Raw genomic sequence first — 23,541 nt, forward strand, 5'->3', positions numbered from 1 at the left:
TTCTCAAAATAGGTGGGGCGCTACGCTCCGCTCCTACCCTGAAAGTCTCGGGGGGATTCGTCAAGCGGGGGCTGAGATAAAAGGGGGGTCCCAAAACGCGTTTTTCCCATGCATTTTTCCATAGGACCTTTAGACAGGGCTACAGCCCGAACGGCTGAACAGAATTACTAGAAATTTGGCAGAGAGGTAGTCCTCAGGTCAAGGAAGTGCCTTTTGTAGGTTTGGTGTAAATCTGTTCAGTAGATTCTGAGAAAATAGCCTTTAAATCAATATATATATCTGAGCCAGCTTACGGTACGCTTACCGTAAGCTTACCGTACGCGTACGGTGGCGTGCGCGAGCGCGATTCTGATTGGCTGTTACATCTAAGTAAACATTCGAATCGGTCGAAACCAGGAAGCGGCGGCTGCCATTTTCTCTCTCGCACTCTGAGGGGGGGGCTGTAAACAAAGGCAAAAAACATATAAAGGGGCTGTTTAGACAGCGCCCATGCACATAGCCATGTTAGTTGAGTCCTCAAAGATCCCCCAAGGCCAAAAACGGTAAATTTTTATTTTTTGAAAATTTTGCCGATTACGCTTACCGTACGCGTACGGTGCGCTTACGCTAAAAATTTCAATTAAAAAAAAAAAACACTCTCTGTGCATGGCATATTATTGTCATCACTTACAAATTAAATTTAACAGATTACCTATCACAAGGAAGCGCATAATATGTCCTCCATGTGCGCACGGTGCGTAACGTGGGCACGCGGTGCGCGTAGCGCACTGCGTGCCCACCTTGCGTGTACGGCACTAACTGCGTAAAGTGGGCGCGCGGTGCGCAAAGCGCACCGCGTGCTCACTGTGCGCGCACGGTGCGCGAAGCGCACCGTGCGCGCACGGAACTAACTGCGTTAAGTGGGCGTGCACGCCACGAATGGCGTAAAGTAACTTAGCATTTAAAAAACCGTACAAATTCACTGAATAGACCATAGGTTTCACACACGTTATAGTTAGGAATTAGCATTTAAAAAACCTTGCAAATTCACTGAAAAAACCATAGGTTTCAGACATGTTATAGTTAGCGGAAATTTTACTGATAAAAAACCAATGAAATTCCCCCGTTATAGTTAGTGCAGGCAACTATAACTCACGCGACCGCAATCTTCTGCTGATGACATATGTGTCTTTATGAAAAAAAAATATTTGTAATATATGTATAGCTAAAAATTTATGGAAGAAGACATGGGCAAATAAGTGTCTAAATACAGTATTAGCATCAGCAGAGGATTGCGGTCGCGTGAGTTATAGTTGCCTGCACTAACTATAACGGGGGAATTTCATTGGTTTTTTATCAGTAAAATTTCCGCTAACTATAACATGTCTGAAACCTATGGTTTTTTCAGTGAAAATATATATATATATATATATATATATAAGGCTCCAGTGTCAAGACACCCACAGCACTCACGGGGTTCCTTTATCCTTTTATTTAAGCGAGGACGCGTTTCGGCGTTCTGCCTTCATCTGCTCGCATTTAGAAAATAAAACAGCATATCTGTGATTGCACTTTAAACTGACAGATGGCTTCCCATTGGACACAGCGGGTAGAAGGAAGGAGGGGATTGGCTGGTCTCAATACCAATAACCTTTCTCCATTCTCGTTGTTTTTTGCAGGACACGTGACTCTGAGGAGTTTGATAACGTTATTACAGTCAATTTTGCAGTGTCCTGTTACACATTTTTCCTCCCTCACCACTGTCAATCAGTTCAAAGAGTACCTCACTCGTTGTTATGTTGACCCGTGACGAGAATGGAGAAAGGTTATTGGTATTGAAACCAGCCAATCCCCTCCTTCCTTCTACCCGCTGTGTCCAATGGGAAGCCATCTGTCAGTTTAAAGTGCAATCACAGATATGCTGTTTTATTTTCTAAATGCGAGCAGATGAAGGCAGAACGCCGAAACGCGTCCTCGCTTAAATAAAAGGATAAAGGAACCCCGTGAGTGCTGTGGGTGTCTTGACACTGGAGCCTTGATGTTTTATGAATGGACCCACCTCCATTCTTGTCAGCACCCGTCAACAAGAGTGCTGGGTACGCCGAGGTGGAACTTGGAGCGAAATATATATATATATGTATATATATATTTTTCGAATTTTGTCCAGCCCAAGAAGTAAGCTTGAAGGTGACCTTGTGGCACGTGATTGGCTAGCCAAGTGTCCATAACACATTGACGCTATTTTGTCATTCATTAAAATGAGACCGGTAAACCCAAATACTTCTTTCTCCGTGAATCCACAATGCAGGGAACATGCCAAAAGTGCTTTCCCTTTCATTGGAGTGACATGGACCCTCAACTAATGCAATTATCCTTGGGTATGCAGTGTCTGGTTTTCCTTTAAACAGGCAAAAGTTTGCCCTGGTTCGCTTCCGTCACAGTTACATTACTTCCCCCTCCCCCCCACTTCCTTTACAAAAAAACAAATTACCTAGCTCCTATAGTATCTCAAAGAACCATCTCCACAGTTAAGTGAAATCTCATCTTTTAGGGCATTTTATGTGGGCTCCAATCGTCAGTATGTTGTTGGAGATTTGCGACTTTCTGATGGAATCCATTGGATGAGCAGATTTTGAAAATGTTTGGTTTTGATATGTTAAGAGGTTGCTATCTGCCACCCAATGACCAGAGCATCATATCAGAATTTCTCTTAAGCTCACACAGACTCGGTCTGGGTCCGAGGACATTCTAAATCCAGGGACAGCCCATACTTTCATTGGATCTCCACACAGAGGAGGACAAAGTAATTAGCATATGGGACCATCATTTCTAGTGATTTGTTTCTGCGCGAGTGATTTGAAAAAGAGATGCTGTATTTGCAATTTTGAGAGAAAAAAAACATTTTCCGCATGCTTTTGTATCTAGTCAATCAGGGTTAAGTAGTTTTGCCCCAAAACCAAGATATCTGTAGATGGCAAGCTTAGAAAAATCTTTGAAATAAATTGTTGCTGGACTTGAAGGTCTAGCATCTTTACGTATGTAATTGACATTAGACAAATGTAGATTAGCCCTGAATTTCACATTGTTTTTGTCATTAAAATATAAGCAGCAGTGTCTATCATAGGCCTTTTCAAAATTGTGGCACAGAACAAATGGCAGTTCAATTCATTTTAATATGTTGAGGTTTGTCAATTGGATGTTCATTTCCAGCCGCACCTAACTTACAACAGTGACATAGTATCCCTGCTTTATACTGTGGGGCAAACACCAGATTACTAAACTGTTTGTATTGAAAACTGCATCTCTGCACAAGCCATCTGCCAGAGTACATTTTACAGCCCAGTTAATTTCAACAACTCCGCAGCATTGAAGATAGTGCCCCATCGAACCCCCTTCTCTTCATCAATTGATGACCTGGCCTAAACCACACAGCAGCGATGTCTCATAATGTTGCCAACATTTTGATTAAATGGAAAGCCATTCACCCCATCATTACCGGTATTTGGCTTTGCAACCCATCTATTTGTGTACCATTTTTTCAGCTGCTGCACAAAAAGTCCATCCCCTTGTTCGGTTTGTGTAACGCCCTGAACGTCTCAGGATCGTTTAACAGACACGACAATGAGGACGCAACCACTTGTGAAGGGTTAGTTCTTTTAATGAAGGCAAATAAAATACAAAGAACAAACAAAAGTTATAGTCACTGGAATCCTCCAGGCTAAGTACGTTACCAGCCCACAGCACGGATGGTCCTAACCGCCCTCTGCATATACGCCGATCCCGGCGTATGCCAACAGAGGGCAGAAATGAAATGGCCGACAATGCCAATCGGTAGGCTGTGAGGGGCACGAAGAGTGTTGGGGAGAATCGAGGAGTCAGGGAAACACCCAGCCGGGGTCTCTACCTGAAGGGAGCAGCCGCTCAACCTCTTCCTCAGACTGCACCGGGACGCGGAGTCACCTCCTGGTGATGCGTCACCGATACCCCAATCACAAGCAAGAAGACTGAACCGAGAGCAGCCGCTCGATCGATCCTGTGGACTTCCGAGTCTGTAACGCGGCAAACACCTCCTGGTGTGCGTTACAGCTGGCAGTCCCTGTGTCTCTGGTCGGGCTGGGAGTTACGACTCCAACCAGCAAAAGCGCCACTGCGCTTGGACTCAGCCGAGTCAAAAAGCGAAGCTCAATGGTTGACCGGTAGAGCTTCCGGGTCCTTCACAGGTGACGATGGGGCAAGACACGGCCCAGGGAGTAACGACTCGACCTACCTCCGTTCTTGCCTTACTGGAGCACCACTCCGGAACACTGCTCTTCACGAAGCAGGTACGTCGGTGTAAACACAATATCCGACAGCCTTGTACCTCCCGGTTCCTCCCTTTATAGGGCGTGTTTTCCTTGAGTTATGTAACCGCTCTCCTGTTTACATAAGGGCGTGTTTCCCTTGAGTTATGTAACAGCTCTCCTGTTTACATAAGGGCGTGTTTCCCTTGAGTTATGTAACAGCTCTCCTGTTTACATAAGGGCGTGTTTCCCTTGAGTTATGTAACAGCTCTCCTGTTTACATAAGGGCGTGTTTCCCTTGTATGACAGGAATTCTTGACAGTACATCCTCCCTCTCAGCGGCTCCCCACGGGTCCAGCGCTGGCAGGAAAACGCCGATGGAACAAGGAGACCAAGCGCGGAGCATGAACCCCTTCAGCCGGTTCCCATGAATGCTCCTCCGGGCCATAGCCTTTCCACGCAACCAGGTACCACAGCTTCCCCCTGCGCCATTTGGACGCCCGTATGCCCGACACTTCATACTCCACCTCCGACTCCACGCATACCGGCCTAGGTGTCCCAGACGGCTTGGAGGGTGCTGGTTTGAGCAATGATACATGAAAGACAGGGTGTATCCGCAATGACTGGGGCAAGCACACCTTCACGTTCACGGGACCCATACACTTGGTAATTCGATAGGGGCCCATGTACTTGGGATGGAACACACTGTTCTTTCGAAACCTCATGTTTCTTGTGGATATCCAGACGTAGTCTCCAGTGCGGTACAGTGGCCCGGGCCTTCTCTTCCTATCTGCCGCAGCCTTGTATCTTCTCTTGGCCTCTATTAGGACAGCCCTTGAGCGCATCAACGTGTCTTTTATGTGTGCCACCCTGTCCGCTGTGGCGGGAATCCTGTCCTCTCTGAACGGATGTAGAAATGGCAAGAACCTGGGATGTTGGCCATAGTTGCTATAGAACGGAGATGACTGTGTGGAGCTGTGAGTGGCGTTGTTATAGGCTATCTCTGCAACCCATAGCAAGTCGACCCATTCTTCCCTGCCCTGGTCCACAAAACATCGCAGATACTGTTTGAGCGTTTGGTTCAGGCGCTCGGTTTGGCCGTCCGTTTGAGGGTGGTAGCTGGTGGACAGGGCGGTCTTAACATGCAGCGCAGTGCACCAAGTCTTCCAGAATTGCGCAGTAAACTGCGACCCCCGGTCCGACACGATCACCCCAGGTAATCCATGCAGTCGTACCACATTCTTTAGGAGTAGTGACGCCAATTCCCCGGCCGTAGGGACTCTCTTGCAGGGGATGAAGTGCCCCATTTTCGTCAAGTAATCCACCACCACCAGTATTGCCGTCATCCCCTGGTCTACCGGTAGGCCCACCACGAAGTCCAGTGATATGCTATCCCATGGTCTATCCGGGGTCGGAAGTGGATGTAAGAGCCCTTGGGTTCGGCCATGGTCGGCCTTCATGGTAGCACACGTAGGACACTCCTGTCCCCACCTCCTGACATCCACTCTCATGGTTGGCCACCAGAAATGCCGTCCCATGCTAGCCACCGTTTTTTCAAAGCCCAAATGACCTGCGCATGGAGAGTCATGGCACCAGATGAATGCTTGTTTCCTTAGCCTAGGCGTGGGTATCAATAGGCACCTGCCCTTCAGGGGTATCCCGTCCTTCAGCTGCCATTCTCTGTGACTGAGGAGCCACCTCCGCCATGCGAATGACCTGATCCCTCTCTTTATTCCCCTCAGGAAAGTATCCGGTTGGATAACCCCCAATACCATCCTCGGGGAAATGATGGAACGCTCGGTTGCAGGCAATGGTTCCTTAACTGCAGATTGACGGGACAGGGCGTCCGCCTTCCGGTTTTCCGTCCCCGGCCGATATGTGATGCGGAAGTTGAACCCCGCAAAGAAGATCATCCACCGCAGCTGCCTGGGAGAAAGGTGTCTAGTGGCCGTCATGAACTGTAGGTTCCGATGGTCCGTGTACACCGATACCACATGTCTTGCCCCCATCAACCAATGCCTCCATTCGGTGAAGGCGTCCTTGATTGCGAGAAGCTCCTTCTCCGCAATATGGTAGTTGCGTTCGGCGTCGTTGAGTTTGCGGGACATGTACGCAACGGGATGAAGCACCCCTGTGTCGTGGTTGCGTTGGGACAAGATAGCCCCCAGCGCCACATCCGACGCGTCCGCTTCCACCACGTAGGGGAGATCCGGATCGGGGTGAGCCAACACCGGCGCCTTACCAAAGGCGCTTTTCAGGGCCTCAAAGGCTTTGTTCGCTTCAGGGGACCAGACAAACTCCTTGGACTTCCTCAGTAGCTGTGTGATTGGGGCCACCACTCCTGAAAATCCATCTATAAACCGCCTGTAAAAGTTGGCGAAGCCAATGAAACTTTGGACGTCCTTCACGCTTTGGGGCACCGGCCATTCTTTCACCGCCTTGATCTTTCGTTCTGCCATCTCCTGTCCCTCTGGACTCAGCATCACTCCGAGGAATTCCACGGATGTGACGTGGAAGTCACACTTGCTGAGTTTACAAAACAGCATGTTTTCCCTCAGCTTTTGGAGCACAGCTTTGACGTGGTGTACGTGCTCCTCCACACTGGACGAATAGATGAGGATGTCGTCGATATATACGACCACGTAGATATCCAACTCCTCTCTGAATACCTCATTCAAAAAGTACTGAAAGGCTGCCGGGGCGTTGCACAGACCGAACGGCATGACGAGGTACTCAAAAAGGCCGAACCTGGTCTTAAAGGCGGTCTTCCACTCGTCTCCGTCCCTCATGCGCACCAGATGGTATGCCCCTTTCAAATCCAACTTGGTGTAGATACGAGCTTTCTTGACCTGTTCCAGAAGTACACTGATGAGAGGCAAGGGGTACCGATTTTTTATGGTTATCGCATTCAATGCCCTAAAGTCCACACAGGCTCTCAGCTCCCCATTAGCCTTCGGGATGAAGAAGAGTGGCGAGGCGGCCGGAGACTTGGACGGGCGGATGAATCCTAGCTTGAGGAGTTTATCCAGGTACCCCCGGAGATGCACGTTTTCAGGCTCCGTCAGGGCATACAGCCTGCCGCTGGGAACGCTGGCCCCTGGCACCAGGTCGATCTGGCAGTCAAACTGTCTATGTGGTGGTAGCACTTCCGCCTTCACCTCATCAAATACATCCTCAAAACTGTGATAAGCCTGGGGGAGAGCCACATCTTTTTCTGCCGCTGTAGCCACCGTCTGACTCCCGCTCTCATCTGCGTCAAGGGATTCCGTTCTTATTCCACAATGCAGGATGCAATACGGTGACGTCATTTCGATGCGATGTGTTGGCCAATCCACAAAGGGGTTGTGTTTCTGTAGCCACGGCAATCCCAATATGACGCCATATTGGGGCGCTCGGATGATGTTAAAATCGATTTGTTCCAAATGGTTCCTCCCATATCTCATCGGAAGGACCCCCGTGTGCTGTCCGATGGGCCCCGTCACCAATCGCCTTCCGTCTACCGCATAGACTTCTTCGGGTACTGCTTTGGGAAGAAGCACTAGCCCTAGCCTGCATGCCTCGTTGTGGTCCATAAACATGCCAGTGGCCCCTGAATCCACCATGGCCACAACGGGTATCCACTGGTCATGCACTCCCACGTGCACCGTGATAAACAGGTGTCGTTGTCCCTTAGTGACCGAGTTGGAAAGTGAAGGGATGGATGAGTGACTCCGAGATGCCCCTTCTCTGGTCTTGGAGTCCTCTAGTTTTCCGCCGGTATGTCCACCACGGCTGTTACCGACCGGTTGGCCCGATAACGTGACGTCTTCGGTTTGGCAGGGCATTCACGTACGTAGTGGCCTTTTTTGCCACAATATAGGCACAATCCTTGTTTACGGCGTGACTCTTTCTCCGTGGCTGTGAGGCTCGCTCGTATTGCGCTGATGTCCATGGGTTCTCCCTTGGATGCGGTGGAAGTTTCAGGACTTCCCACCGTCACATAGGATGGAAGGGATTTTCCTTTTCTCCCATGATCCCCCTTTCTTTCACTTAGCCTATGTTCCAGCCGTAATACCAGGTTGATAAGGCCCTCACATGTCTTGGGTTGAGGGTCAATATGAGCCACGGCGTCCTTGAGCTCATCGCACAGCCCTTGATGGAAGAGCGCCGTCTGTTTAGCAACAGGCCACTTGGTTTCCGCAACCAGCCTTCGGAACGCGTTGAGATACTGCACCAGGTCGTTGGATCCCTGTCTCAACTCAAGCATTTCACGGTCCGCCGTGTACGAGTCAGCCCTTCTGTCGAATACCTTCAGGAATTCCTCGCGAAAAGCACCCCAATCACATAAGAGGGGGTCGTCCCTGCTCACCAGAGGTACGGCCCATTGTGCCGCGTTTCCAGCCAAATAGGATATAAGGAAAGCCACACGAGCCTGACTCGTGGGGAACGCCTTTGGTTTGCACGATAAATGTAGCGCCACTTGTGTGAGGAATACCTGCACTGTGTTAGGATCCCCACTGTACCTCTCTGGTGTTGCCAAGGGGATGGCTACCGGCATTTCCACTACTACCGCAGGGGTCTGGTTCGTGAGGGAGGTGCTGGGCGTGAGCGGGTCCAATTGGATAGCATCCAGTCTGGCTTTTACATCGGCTGTTTCTTGCCTAGAGGCAGCCACTTCAACTTGCATGGCCGCTAAAGCAGCCAGCACATCATCAAGTGTTGCCATGTCTGTTATCGACCGGGAGACAGTTAGTGTTATTAAGGTCGGATATTTTGTAACGCCCTGAACGTCTCAGGATCGTTTAACAGACACGACAATGAGGACGCAACCACTTGTGAAGGGTTAGTTCTTTTAATGAAGGCAAATAAAATACAAAGAACAAACAAAAGTTATAGTCACTGGAATCCTCCAGGCTAAGTACGTTACCAGCCCACAGCACGGATGGTCCTAACCGTCCTCTGCATATACGCCGATCCCGGCGTATGCCAACAGAGGGCAGAAATGAAATGGCCGACAATGCCAATCGGAAGGCTGTGAGGGGCACGAAGAGTGTTGGGGAGAATCGAGGAGTCAGGGAAACACCCAGCCGGGGTCTCTACCTGAAGGGAGCAGCCGCTCAACCTCTTCCTCAGACTGCACCGGGACGCGGAGTCACCTCCTGGTGATGCGTCACCGATACCCCAATCCCAAGCAAGAAGACTGAACCGAGAGCAGCCGCTCGATCGATCCTGTGGACTTCCGAGTCTGTAACGCGGCAAACACCTCCTGGTGTGCGTTACAGCTGGCAGTCCCTGTGTCTCTGGTCGGGCTGGGAGTTACGACTCCAACCAGCAAAAGCGCCACTGCGCTTGGACTCAGCCGAGTCAAAAAGCGAAGCTCAATGGTTGACCGGTAGAGCTTCCGGGTCCTTCACAGGTGACGATGGGGCAAGACACGGCCCAGGGAGTAACGACTCGACCTACCTCCGTTCTTGCCTTACTGGAGCACCACTCCGGAACACTGCTCTTCACGAAGCAGGTACGTCGGTGTAAACACAATATCCGACAGCCTTGTACCTCCCGGTTCCTCCCTTTATAGGGCGTGTTTTCCTTGAGTTATGTAACCGCTCTCCTGTTTACATAAGGGCGTGTTTCCCTTGAGTTATGTAACAGCTCTCCTGTTTACATAAGGGCGTGTTTCCCTTGAGTTATGTAACAGCTCTCCTGTTTACATAAGGGCGTGTTTCCCTTGAGTTATGTAACAGCTCTCCTGTTTACATAAGGGCGTGTTTCCCTTGTATGACAGGAATTCTTGACAGTTTGTTTGTGGGGAATGGGTGAGCGGAACCAATCTTGTCACCACAATCGGGCTCTCTTAGTGACTGGCAAGCCCATAACCACCATTATGTTTTGTGTCCTTGTTTTTGCTCATCCTTCAATAATCCTTAGCAGTGCACATCTAAGGTCAGGCTTTGGTGGAGTGCCTTTGCATTGTGTCAGTGATTTGTGTATTCTCCGCCATAATTTTCTAATGGCACAACTCACTTTTAATTCCAATTCTTTGTGAACCACTAGTCTGATTCTTTCTCACATCTCAGACCTATTTCTGAGTGCACCAGATGTCAAGGCTGCATTGAAAAAAGACCTCCGCGCCTAATAATTTGGTTAAAAAACACTATAAAATATGAAAGTGAGTATGGGTCAGAATGCTTAGTTGGCAACACCATCGACAGTAATGTTATAATATTTTTAGAGATGTATCTTATCCCGAAATGGTAATGGGACCTTCTGGGTTGCCTTATTGATACTCATTTTGAATCTCCTTTTAATCTCCCATCTAAATAACCAATATATAGCCTAAAGTTTAGAATCGCAATCAAATGAGCCAGAGCAATAGTTTAGAAAGTAAAATGTCCTAGCTTTGGCGAAGGAACATTTCAATCCTGTTAAGGACACTGAGATGAGGATTATTCATCTATTTATTGCTCAGCAGCCCAACCAATAAACATTACATGTAATAATGAAAGCACTATACATTCTTAGAGTCCTTTTAAACAACAGTAGTGCCATTAACATCATGCCAGTCCAAACAAAACAATCCCCAATAAAAGCACTCCTTCTTTTTTCATGCCTCAGTGTTGGCAATAATCTCTTCTAATGTGAATTCTGTATATGAGAGAACAAGAATTTGAGACTCCACTCTTAAACACCTTTCCAGTTACCCCAAACAATCTAGAACTATCAACACTGGTTCATTGCAAAACTACCCAGATAACTATTACTCTTAAACTGTAAAATCTTATCCAATACTACTTTGAAGTTCACCCTGTTCTTAGTGGCAGTAGATCTTTCTGGGAGCTAGGTGGTGTAATCCTTCCCTCCATGTCCTTAAAAGAAACTTTCCTTAATGAAAGCTCAGAAATTTTATATTGGGTCTTGAGGCTCAGATTATACAAGTTTAAAACTTACTACTGACTGCCAGTGATACCACCCATCACTGGCTTCAAGCAGAACTTCCTAAAAGTAGAGCATGAGGACCAGTCTGCTGCGTTGAAAATATTTTCGAAGTGTCCCTCCCAAAGAAAGTACTTTCTATGACATGTTTCATCTTGCCAAATGTGCTACATGTTGATGCCAGTCTCTCTCATGACACATCAGACTCATCTTGCTATTGTGGGGCATGACACAGATTTAGAAGGTTTCTTGATTGCAATAAATAGTTGTCTAGTGCCTGGAGGCCTTAACTTTTCTCTCATGTTCTCTTAGAACCTTACACATTTCACCACATGTTTTGGATTATCCGGAAAAGCCATATAATGGGCTGTTTTGGTATTACATTGGGTTCTTCATTTTACTTGACAAGGAAAGGTGACCCCTTCTGCTGCAAACATCTTCGCTGATATGTCTAATGCCCTAACATCTAAGACTCTCTTACATGAGATAAGGCATAACAACATTGCCAACTTACCTGAAATTTACTTTCTGAATATAAATTGGTTATCCGGGTAAGACTCCAGGAGGTGACGTACCACATTTATGTCCCAGAGGCGTGCGTATTTATGTCCTGGGGTAACCGATAGGCTGACTGACCTGAGTAGTCTAACTGTCCACTTTCAGGTATTCCACCGCACATGCCCCAGAAAAATAGCTGATCTACAGGCATTGATGGTTTTATATACCAAGTCTTTGCTGGCCATATCTAACAGGAAATGTAAGATGTTCACTACATCTGCACACTCAGGATCCAGATTCCTTCCCAGAAAACAGCATGACCATCCGCCCCATGCTGCACCTATGCTTTTATCAATGGACTCAGACAATCCCTTTTTGATGGGGTTTGAAGCCTGCTTTAAAAGCCCGGGAGGTCCCATCGACTCTGGTGATCTTCCATGCCATCAACCGGAGTGGCCCTTCCAGAATCAAAGGCAGTGACCTAATGTGAGCATCTTTCAGGGTGTCTGAAGCTGAGGAAGGAGGACTGGAAAATCAGAGGACATATTCAGAAGAACTGGACCTCACACTTCCGACCTCCATACTGGCGTCAAGAGAATCAAGCTAACTTTCTATCTTCCAACTTGAGTCGTAAGTCTCTTGATCAAAGAGAAGGATGGGAACATGCCTAAAAATTGGACTCCAGTCCTAGTAAAATAACTTTGTAGCCTCACCCAAAGTATCCAGTCTCTAACTGAAAAAAACATGGAAAGCCGTAGAAATTGATGGTCGAGGCAAAGAGATGTACATGGCATGGCCCACACTTGTCCATTATCTCTGGAAATACCCTGGGTCCAATCTCCACGCACTGAAGTCCTCAAGTTTCTGGAGTTCTAGTCTTCTGCTAGATTTTGTTTTCCTGGGAGATACTCTGATGTGAATGACATTTTCTAGCCCAGACAGAAGTGTGAAAACTATTTGACCCATCTCCACCAACGCTCTCAACTTTGTCCCTTCTCACCTGTTGATGTAACAGACTGTCAATACATTGTCCCTCTTTAACAGAATGCAGCAGGAGACCTTGTCCTTCGTGAGACATATCAACATAAAGTATTCTGCAAGTAGCTCAAGAAAGCTTATGTGCATAGTTTGTTCCTGCTCTAACCATGATCCTCCTATGGTAATAGCTCCACAGCAGGCTCCCCCAACCTAAAGGACTTGCATCAATTTCAAGGATCCAAAAATGGCAATGCCATTCCAGGCGTGCATATGATCCAGCCACCCCTCAATCTCTATCCTGGCTTCTTCTATCAAATCTACTTCCTCTGCATATGATAGATCTTTTCTGAGGTGTGCTGCTTTGAGCCTCTACAGTGACTGATAATTGATGGGTCTCGGGAATATGGCTGTATCAATGAGGCTAAATAGACTTGGCAATCTGGCAAGAAGTCTCAGCGAGACACTCTGTTGTGTCCTTCTCCGTTCCTTCCTTCCTTATGATTGCCATCTTCCTTTGAGGAAGCCTTAGATTGTGCTGGGTCTAATCTAACACAAAGCCTACAAAGACAGCTGTTTGGATTGGGATTTTCTATGACCTTTCCTTGTTGATAACACATCTAAGTACCTGCAGAAAGTACACCGTCTTATCCAGTTCTTGATAAGGCAGTAGGATATTGTCCTGATAGGCTATAAACCTGATGCCACTGGATCTTGTAAGGCCTGTGGCTGGTTTCAGCACCTTGGTGAACCACCATGGATGCAAAAAGGCCTGAAGGTTAGAGCCCTGAATTCAAGCTTCTATTGTCTCCAAATTAATTAGGGTAACCACCTATGGAAAGCAAGGATTGGGATTGTGAAGTATGCAACCTTCAATTTCAGTCAGTTATCAGGCAGCAAAATGTCTATCAGCAGTTGCAACCCTTCTATTTTGAAGTGGTGATAAACAAGCCAGATTTTAAATTCCTTTATATTTATTACCAAACAATGGCCATTGCCCTTTTTACCTTCAGGTTAGAATTACTGCCCACTCTTCATCTCCTTGCTTATGAGGAGTGCCTACACTTACAAGAAAGAGTGATTTGGAGTTTATCTGCTGAATAGAATTGACATAAAATTCTATCTGAAACCAGGTAATCCTCTGCAAGACCTGTTTATCTCCCAAAATCTCTTCACATTTGTGAAGAAACACTGTCAATCCTCACCCCACCCCTCTCCATGGTGTGCATGCCGACCATGAAGGAATCAAATATTCATATGAAAAGTGGGCTAAAGAAATCTCCTTGTTGGATGAAAGACTTTGCACATCAACTATGCGTATCATCGCCCTGTAGGTGACATAATTGTAATGGTGGGACCCTAGTTCCTTTTTGTGTGCTGATGTTGGTTTGTATCCAAGAGTGCTGTCATGTCTTCAGGATTGTTGATGAATAAAATGGTGACTAGGGCAGTGGTACTAAGCTCATTATTAGGTTGTGGGTCGAGCAGTCCCCCTTTTCTGTTGCTTCTCATGCAGTCTTTAGCTTTACTGCTGCCTAAACCAGTTCAGTGTGTAAGCTATATGGCAGCTGAGCTGTCACCCTCACTCCATGCAGATCAAGTGTAATTGTTTTTTTAAAAATCAGCTATACCTGCATGAAGAGTGACATACGCTCCACCCACCGCTCTGGGATAAACCCCACCCACCTCCCAAGATCCTTCGTTGCTTCAGCTTATTGGCTAATACTGCCCATCAGCTTCAGCCATGAGCAGAAAAGGCAAGGACCTAGATGGAAAGAATGTAAGCTTTTTTCATGACAATTTCCTCTTCTACCAAGGTCAGAGTGGGAAGGTGAGCCTGAACCAGAGAACTGCCTGCATGGGTTGAATGCTGGCCAGTTGTAATGTAACATCAGGTGAAGAACCTAGGTGGCTTTGCAAATGCATATTTATATGTGATTATGACCATGTCCGTGTGAATGTATGTGTCTCTGCTCATATGTTGGTGAATGCAGTGTGTTTGAGTGTATGATGTTTCTGTGTTTGTGGGGGAATTTTGCCTAGTATAATACTGGCCTTCATATATTAATGGTGGCTTTAGAATAAAACAGCTCACCCTTGACATATTGTGGGTATTACTGCCATAATGTTGACTGTCATTACATAATGGAGCACATACGTGGTATAGTGCCTTATTTTGATACCCAATGCAATTTGGGCTTTTTTTCATACTCATAGCTATCCTAGCCACACATCCTTGATGAATTGTGGTCAGTCCCCTTTTAATTGGGGTGATCATTGTATAATGTTGTTTCTGCTCTAATGTGGTCCATCTTTGTGGCAGTACTGTGGCGGTATTGTCATAATTGTGACTATCCATAACTTAATGGCTACACTGACATAAAGGTTGATATCCGTAACATATTGGCTTGACTTATTTGTGACCGTCTCAGGAATAGTCGTGACCTGGGCATAATCATATAATTCCGGAAATGATTCTGCGTAGTCTTGGCATAATGGTGGTGTGATTCCCTCTCATATAAAGAACTTCTTTTCTATTTCATGATGGGCATCAAAGTGTTGGGCAGTTGTACATGATTGTGCTTGATGGAAAGGACAAGCTAGTGTTTGTGGACAATTATGCAAACGAAAACCTAGTGTTGTGTTTTTACAAATCACAAGATTTTATCTGTGGTTATCTAATATCTAATATCAAATATTCAAAAATAAGACTGGCTTGCTGGTTGATTTTCAGTAACCAAGTAGCTTTGTCTGAAATGTACCTAAAGCTGGCTTTTTATTTGGGACGGTTAGTTTTGATAATGTTTCTTTGTTCTCACAGGGCACTCGTTTGGCTGTTTCATTACCCTTATGGAGGTATTTGATAATCTGTATTGAGAAGTGTTGTGTATATCTATCACTGTTACTGTCAGAGGTCGGAGCTTATATGGTTGGTGTAACTTGTCTCATGTCTGCTTCCTTTAGGTCTCAACGATGAGCTGTAGTACCGATGTAGGAGTTTGTAAGGTTTGTCTAGTGCTGCTATTTATGTCCTGTGATTTGCATAATTTTGGATTTTCCCACCTTTTCCCTTTCAAGGAGATTCTCAGGCATGAACATATGACGTTGGAGACCCTTGAAACTAGCTAGGTGGAAAAATGAAAGGAAGCGGAAATAAAAAGAGAACCAAATATGCTGTATGCATTTTTAAAGTAATAGGTTATGGGAAATGTCAAATCACATTTGTGAACTGCTTGTATTAGATATATCTCTGACTAGTTTTTAAGGAAATTGAGCTGAAAAAGCTCAGTTCTGCCTTAATTGTTAAATGTTTTTTGGGGTCATGTACACTCCAGCAGTAAGGCTTGGCTGGACACCATTAGAGTATAGGAATATTTCAGTAGTGATCCCTTAGATCATTTGAATTTTGTCAATTTATTTTCGAAAAACAAATTTCTCGGAATGAGGTACCACATAAAATTTCTCCGTATTGCCTACTACTTTTGGAGGAAGTTATCTCACTCACTTTGTGTGTTTAAAAGCAGTTATTTATTCCATTCTTCTCTGATAGTTCAGCAGCCGCCATTAGGTGAGAAAATGTGTTGATGTAAGAAGTAGATGAGGGATTGGCGTGTGGTAGTTGATGGTTGGAGTGTCAGTTGTATTTATGGTACAAAGCCAAATCACGACTGGAATGTTCAAATTGATAGAATATGTACTCTTACCGTCCTGCTTGTTGTAGCTATCGCACTTAGAATAAACTCTTAAGTCACACCTAATTCCATCTCAGTACATTTCTGGGACTTTACTCATAACAACATTAAAAAGTGAAGGTTTGTGTTCAAAGAACATTATTCAGAAAGACTGAATATTTTTGTTCTGTGCCCCGTGAATACATAAAGCCACCTGAAAGAATAGAGTCTTGTGGAATATTGTTAAATGTATCAATGTTACAGCTGGGAAAGGAACTTGCTTTTGAGTTCTGAATGTAACTAAAACCTTGGTGGCTTTATTTTGCTACTTAAATCCTGTTGATGTGCAACATGGTTTCTTGTCTGCACCTTCACCAAAAACAGTTATGTGCATTCGGAAACTAAGTCACTTCAGACTTCTGCTACACTATACCTCTTGGGTATTGTATTATAGCATCAAATTAATGCTTGCTGGATACACTATATGAGTTTATTAAGAAAGGCGTAATGTAAGCAGTCAAGATGATTGATGTGCAACGTAAATGTCTTTCTGCATTCTGATTAAGAATGGAGACGTCCAGTGTGTTTCAACCTTTGTTTCTGTTGAACAGTATTTTTCTTTTGTGTGTGCCCGTTGTTTTAGGTTGACTTATTTCAATTACAAGTGAATACACTGAGAAGATACAAAAGACATTTCAAGTTGCAAGCCAGACCAGGGTTGAACAAAGCGCAGCTTGTTGAAGTAAGTTTAATTTTACAAAAAAATACTGATTTATTGAAAATGTCTATTAGTTGTGAAGGATTGAAACCCTCTAGCTAATATTTTCCAAATTGAAAGAGAAACACACATTTCAAAGCATTCGCATTCCTTATCTAGAAGCCATTCGAGTGACATTTCTTACCAACTGGCTTATATTTATAGCACTGATGATGTTACTCATTGAAATGAATGTCGTGTTATAATGAATAGGGCATGCGTTGATGTAAACGACATGTTGAAGTTAATGACATGAAATTAATACATGTTGAAATAAATTATGGGTTTAAAATAATATGATAAACATTTCAATGGATGACACACTTTGAAATTGATGACACTTTGAAATAAATTTGTCCACGTCCAAATGAAGGACACGTATGGAAGTAAACTCATTGAAATTAATAGGAAACCATGTGAGATAAATGTGAAGTGCTGTGAAATGAGGAAAGAGCACATTGAATTAAATATGATCTATGTTTAATCGAATGTCATGATGAAATGCTTTCAAATAATTAGTGTTCAAAATAATGATACATGCGCTCTAATGGGTATGAGCTGAAACTAATACACCAAACATTGATAAGATCATAGAACCTTTTTAAAGGACTATAGCAAACTTTAATAATATAAGGTCTGATATCTTCCAAAATGCACATGGACACACAGCATATAAGAAGCTTGTAGCACAAGAACATGCATAATGAGGAGCTTGGGTCTCAGTTAATATGGGCCTTCGGCACACAGACTTCCAGAGTTGAGCTTGAGACTTTTGCAGAGTGAGAGCCTTGGGCCACACGGGCTTACCCAATGAGCAAACTTTAGAGTGTGACTATGCCGTGTGACTGTCCTGTAGTTCCTAATAATACATAGGATCTCCGCGGTTAGACAACCTAAACTAAGGGATTGGTGTCCAGACTGTTTCCAGACACCCCCAAAGCATATGTTAGCCTTTAGACCAGCTAGTTCACAGTGCCACCATGAGCCCCCTAACATTACCAAGTAACGAATAGTTTCTGGCAAATATCGAACATGACAACCCTTGATCCTTCAGGGATTGTGGAAACAGTGTAGTACTTTTCGCTCAGTCAAACATTCTCTCTTAGTCTCAGAGAGATACACAGATGAAACCATGTGGACGTTTTCAATAAGCATTTATTAAACCAGCGTCATTCTAGTATAAAACATGTTTGCTGCGACAATCATTAGAGAGAAACAGATGTATAAGATTACAAGCGCCAATAGAGTAAATAAAAGGTAGGTTCTACCATGGTGCTAAAAGAGTGAATATATGCAGGCATATAGATAGATACATGACCGTAATCAAGCGTACTCCTAAGATGCAAACCCTACCTATGTGTACCTAGAATGTATGTGGGTGTAAAGCCAGGAATCCCCTAGGAAAGAGCCAACTCCATTATCTGATGGGACAGAATGAAGGACCCCGTCTTGGTCTCGAGTTGGACACCCCGTACAGCGTCTAATGCCAGCGTGAAGATTCTCTGCTTATCTAGTGTTGGTATGGGTCTTTCATACCTTAAAGATAGCCTGGGGGTCCCTTACATAATCGATGTGTTGTAAGTGCGATTACGCAAATGACCCTAGAACAATACCTGCGATTATGCAAAATTGTTCTTTCGCCCTAGGATGAAGATGACCATGACATTTTACACAGTATATGCTCATGCTGTAACATACGTCATGTGCAGGAACTTTTTTAAGAATCCTCATGCACAATAAATGCAGCTAGTTTCCAAGAAACTCATCGACATTCATTCAGCATAGAACTGGGTAAAAGGTCAGTGCTAGACCCGTTATGCAGAGGGTAGGACAAATGTAGGTAAAAGGTCGTGTAGCTACCTAGGCCGAGATTGGAGTACATAACACCAACTTCTCATCTGAAGGACAGTAAAGTCAACTAATGCTAAGATGGGCCTGTCCAAAAAGCATAAAAACGTTATTATAAAAACCAGTGTAAAAACATCTAAAAACATGGTATATGTAAATAATGATGTTAAAAAGTTTTTTCTTAAACTCTATGGGCCCGATTCACAGAACTAACTTAAGACAAAATCCTAAACTTACTACCATTTTGGTATTCACAGAATGCACTTACTGCTTTTGGTATTCACAGAATGCACTTACTACTTTTGGTATTCACAGAATGGATTTACGACTACTAACTTTACGTCCGCACTCGGGCCGGAAATTCCGGCCCGGAGGCGGGGCTTCTGGCCTGGAGGCGGGGCTTCTGGCCCGGAGGCGGAGCTTCCGGCCCGGAGGTGGAGCTTGCCACTGGCCGGAATCCCCACCTCCGGGCTGAAAGCTCCGCCTCCGGGCCGGAAGCTCCGCCTCCGGGCCGGAATTTCCGGCCCGAGTGTGGACGTAAAGTTAGTAGTCGTAAATCCATTCTGTGAATACCAAAAGTAGTAAGTGCATTCTGTGAATACCAAAAGTAGTAAGTGCATTCTGTGAATACCAAAAGTAGTAAGTTTAGGATTTTGTCTTAAGTTAATTCTGTGAATCGGGCCCTATAAGTCCTCTAAATAGTCAATATACTGTTAGACCAACTGAGCACATCGAAAGCCAATGTGATCAGTGAGAGCAGGAGAAAGCTAAAGCAATACAATGTTTTCAAATTCCAATTTGGCTTGTTCTGGAAAGGCCTAATTGTTCCCATAACACAGAGAACCAAATGCTTATGTGTCCTGTGTGGGAGACACAACATCACTGTCGCTGCATTCGCAAACGATGGTCCCAGTAACACCTCTTGTATCAGGTCAATGGAGCAAAGGTAATCCTCTTCAGTTCCCGCAGCAGCCGCTGAGGAAGCACTCAAAACCTGTGTGCTGGTTGTAGAGCTGGTGTCCATTCCGAAAGGAGTTGAAGCATCCTGTGGAGGCTCTAAGAATGCTGTCATCAACATGGGAATACTCTGTGGACACTGTAATACGTGGGCCTTTAAGGTGTCCAGTAGTACGTCTACGTCCGGTGTATTAACTGATGGAAAGGACAGAAATATGTCCAACATGCATTCGTATCCGCAGAATAGGCAGCGGAGCACAGGCAATATGCAGTCAACCCAGACTAATCTGAACGATAGGAGCCAGTGCTCGCTAAGCCTCCAAAGCCATGGTGTGCCCAGATGGAGTACCATGTGTTCACGGTAACGTTGCACAAGGAGTTCTTTTTCTATCTCTGGTGGAACTGAGCCGTCCATTGCCTAGCAGGAAAATTAAAACCAGGATACCCTCTACAAGTAGTAGGACCAGCGGAAGCCCTCCATAAACGCTTCCCATTACGGAGTATATAACTGCTGAAATAACTTAGAAGATTGTCTGAAAGGTGCTCAATAGTCCAGAACCTATGGTCTTAAATAAGTGCACGAGTCCCCTTGTATCAGACATGTTGAAGATACGATGTACCATTTCCCACAAATGGACCGGTAAGTTTGTTCGGAGTAGTGCCTGTATCTCAGCTGAAGACCTTGCAACCTGGAGATCAAAAGTCTCTCGGGATGAGGTTAAGGCCACATATATAAACGTATGGCTTTCAGTCTTCTCAGAGAATCAAACTGTATAAAGGAAACATTCAACGAAGGCCATAGCGTTTCTTCCCTAACTGTGTGGGTTGGTGGAAACACAACTTGCATACAACAAGTAACCCTGGAATTTACTGTGACAAGATATGTGATGCCTGGTACCATCCCACAGCAACCTTGATCATTCAGCATCAAATAGCTTCCATTCGAAAGCAGCTTGTACACTGGATGAATCATGGCAGCTGGGTAACCCTTCAAGTGACATAATAAGTTGGCAACAGAAGCATTACAGGCTCCGTGAAGCAAAATATAATTGCAAGCTACAGACCCACTTAAAGCAGTTTCACAGTCTGAACTGCTGAGAGAAACTTCAGTGTCCCCATTCCTGCATCTAAATCTGTACGATAATTCCCAGTACTCGTGTATAAATCCCTCTCCCAATGCTTCATAGCTGCCTACCTGCTGGTACTGTAGACAGTATTGGAATTGGAATGTCGTGACTGACAGTGTAATATAGCCATGGATTAATCATTCTGTGGAAGGTGACTGAGCCACGGTGAAAGGTAATTGGTAGCATTGTATATTTTGCCTCTCTTCATGCCATTGACATCTGTCATTGCGTTAAATTGTATGCCAAAAAATAGAGTTGTGCTATTGATGTAGTGCCAGGGCACGTGGCCAGAACGCATTGATTGCAGCGTCCAGCCTAATAATAGAATGGATCGCAATTGTGATTGTCCATGTTGAAGAATAGACCAATCCTGTTCCATGATATCTATAGCAGAAGACTCAATGTTACCCAGTGAGTGAATTCTAGATGATGGTGTGGTCATGCCATTGTCAACCACGGCCAAAGCCTTTTTCTAAGTTAACCCTGTCAATCTCACGCAGTCTCTCAGCACCCTCCTTCTGGGAGATTTTCCAAACCTCGTTGGAAATGGCACATAAGAAGCTCCCTCAGGTCACGCTAGGGGAATGGCAGGCGTGGCCCACACACGCAGCTGCTGGTGCCGGCAAGCTCGCCCGATGCTCCACCCACCTCCGGTTCCGGCTGCCGAAATGCTTCCAAGTCTCTGATGCCGTCAGACGCTCAGAGATCTCTTGTCTGTCTCCAACTTTGATGGCTCCTGCTGATTCCCGCTGAGCCCGTCGTGTAGCTATTTTTGTTGCACTGTTGGTTAAAGGCGGCTTCATTGTTTCCACCGTTCTCTGCTGCCCGGGCATGCTTTGCAGCTTCACTCTGCCTCTACGCTGTAAGTGACGTGCTCAGTCACCACTTCCTGCACCGGAGCGCGAGATACATTGTGGCAGTCAGGTGAGAGAGATTCTACCAGCACCGCCAAATGGGTGTTCCTGGCCTCACGCCTCATGCTGTCTGATTGTCTACATAAGGAAGCACTGCAATTGTTTGGAAAGTCAAGGCAAGAGTGTAATTAGCTGCAGCAGCAGGTGGCAGGGGTCCCTCTACGGGTGCTCAACCGACAAAAGGAAGGAGTAAGGAGGTTTTTTTGGGGGAGGGAATTGGGACTTGAGTTCAAGCGTAAAGAAAAAAAGCTGCTGAAAAGGGGGAAAAAATTTTTTTGCCAGACACTCTGAACAATTTCCTTTAACATTATAGTCGCTTCAGACCAGTTTTTGCAGCTATCTTTTCATCTGATTGTGAACATCTGTGACATTTGTATTTGCCAGAGGCCAGAGGCTACATACTCGATAGTAAGGGGCTACTTCTGTCTACGTCTTGGGACCTTCCCTCTGTTTTGGCCTACGCTTTGGGACTCTTCCCACCAGTCGCACTGCATATCTCTGTGTATCAAAGTATATTAAAGTATATTAGAAGTACAAATTAAGTTGGAAAAGTACCCATTAGATAGGCGAGGTCGGTGCTCAGCCAATTCCAAGGTGGTTTCTAAGAACTGTAGGTTTACCGAGGCTCCTGTTATTCCAGGGGTTTGAAGTACATGACGACAAATTGATTCCACCCTCCTCTCCTGTCCGCCACTATATCCTGCTCCTCTTCTCTCTTCTTCTAAGATTCAGAAATGCGCACGAAACAGTATAGGACAGGCGAAAAAAAAGAGATATCAGAAATGTCAGGACAGACTAGTACACCCTCTCCGGCTCCAAGAGGGGTGCGAAAAGGTCAGAGAAATGCTCAACAGAGAATGGAGCTGAAGGCGAAGGCACTGGCAGAAAAGGAAAAACAGTCTGAGCAGAGTGTGTTAATGGACCCATCGGACGATAAATGCACGCTGGATTTGGAATTTGACAAGACTATAGTTAGCCACCCACCAGCGGGTCGTAAGGTGATAGACCAAAGTACGGAGGGGGAGATTCAGATCATGAATAATGAAGTTTTGTTTAGCCCTAAACAATACCCTCTTTTTCATAAATTTCCACCTGAGCAGAAGGTGGCTAAGCTGAAAGACTCTGTACAAATTAGCTCTGAGGAGGTATCGGGACTAGCTCAATCACAACTACAAATACTAGATGTGACGAACTTCTTGCAAACTGTTGTTCCTCCCATACTAAGTGAACAGGGAGTAGTGAAGCCCGCACTTGGTACAGTTAGCAGCAGTCAAGGAAGCACTGAAGGTCTGATAGTCAGGGTCAGATCCAGAGATCTCAGGGGATGGGACAAGTAGAGATGACTTGATTAAAAAAATGTTAATAACCATCCTAAAAGAGATCAGAGATTTTAGAGCGTCTCAGTCATTGGAGTCTGCACAGTTGCATGAAAGATTGACCAAACTGGAAGAGCATATATCCAACATTCCGAAGGGACTAGCGGAGGCCGAATACCGAATCTCTGATCTAGAGTATAACCTCTCGGTCATGCAGCAAGATATGCAAGCTGCCAGTAAAAGCAAAAACCAGCTGGAGCTAAAACTACAGGATTTAGAAAATTATAACAGACGTTCAAATCTCCGT

At 45.2% G+C, this 23,541-nt stretch overlaps 1 protein-coding gene across 3 annotated transcripts in view; it reads left to right on the forward strand.

Annotated features, from left to right (window-relative positions):
* SAP30 (Sin3A associated protein 30) overlaps nt 1-23,541 on the forward strand; it is a 198,834-nt gene that overhangs the window by 125,917 nt on the left and 49,376 nt on the right. The window contains exons 3-4 of one of the 3 annotated variants that reach the window (XM_085641839.1): nt 15,609-15,650; nt 16,959-17,057. The exons of 1 other annotated variant lie outside the window; for it this stretch is intronic. In XM_085641839.1, the coding sequence (XP_085497965.1) occupies nt 15,609-15,650; nt 16,959-17,057 (141 nt within the window). The remainder of the gene's footprint in view (nt 1-15,608; nt 15,651-16,958; nt 17,058-23,541) is intronic. One more of the 3 variants, XM_085641840.1, reaches the window with a different exon arrangement.

The sequence above is a fragment of the Triturus cristatus genome, chromosome 2_2, assembly GCF_964204655.1.
Source record: "Triturus cristatus chromosome 2_2, aTriCri1.1, whole genome shotgun sequence".
Classification (NCBI taxonomy): Eukaryota; Metazoa; Chordata; class Amphibia; order Caudata; family Salamandridae; genus Triturus; species Triturus cristatus.